This window comes from Trypanosoma equiperdum (genome assembly GCF_001457755.1).
Source record: "Trypanosoma equiperdum strain OVI genome assembly, contig: ctg_1218, whole genome shotgun sequence".
Lineage (NCBI taxonomy): Eukaryota > Euglenozoa > Kinetoplastea > Trypanosomatida > Trypanosomatidae > Trypanosoma > Trypanosoma equiperdum.
Window position 1 is genome coordinate 1 of NW_027123192.1, and position 414 is coordinate 414.

General features: G+C 43.2%; 1 pseudogene across 1 annotated transcript in view; it reads left to right on the plus strand.

Annotated features, from left to right (window-relative positions):
- Positions 1 to 7: 7 nt before the first annotated feature.
- The window catches only part of TEOVI_000892500:pseudogene, a 1,300-nt pseudogene continuing 893 nt past the window's right edge, over positions 8 to 414 (plus strand). Inside the window, 2 exon segments of the mRNA in view lie at positions 8 to 328; positions 331 to 414. The exon segment at positions 331 to 414 is cut by the window's right edge and continues 294 nt beyond it. Coding sequence covers positions 8 to 328; positions 331 to 414 — 405 coding nt within the window.

Genomic DNA, 414 nt, shown 5'->3' on the forward strand with positions numbered 1-414 from the left:
CGGAAGCGGACTGATTATGTTTAGTTTGGTGGTGTCGTGTGTCTATGGTGATGTGGAGAGTGATAGAAAGGGCAAGGCACTGACACAAAGTGATGCAGATGCTATTTGTAATGTTGTTAAAAAGCTGAGGGAGCTGCGGAATAATGTAACACATAATATGAAATTTGCCGAGAAGATGGTTGAGGACGCTGAAAAAATTGTAGCCTACTACAGAGCACGTGCTGAAGGGAAAAAAATGTTGTGTAACGTATTGAGGAAGGTAATTCCAGAAGAGGGGGTAAAGTTGAGCGTGATAGGAAAGCTGCTGAGTGATATGGAGCAGCTAATCCTGCAGTTAAGAGAGTGTGTTTCACAGATGAATACTTCACTGCGGGCTATGAGGTTGCCATCATGGAACCTTGTGAATATGTCTGA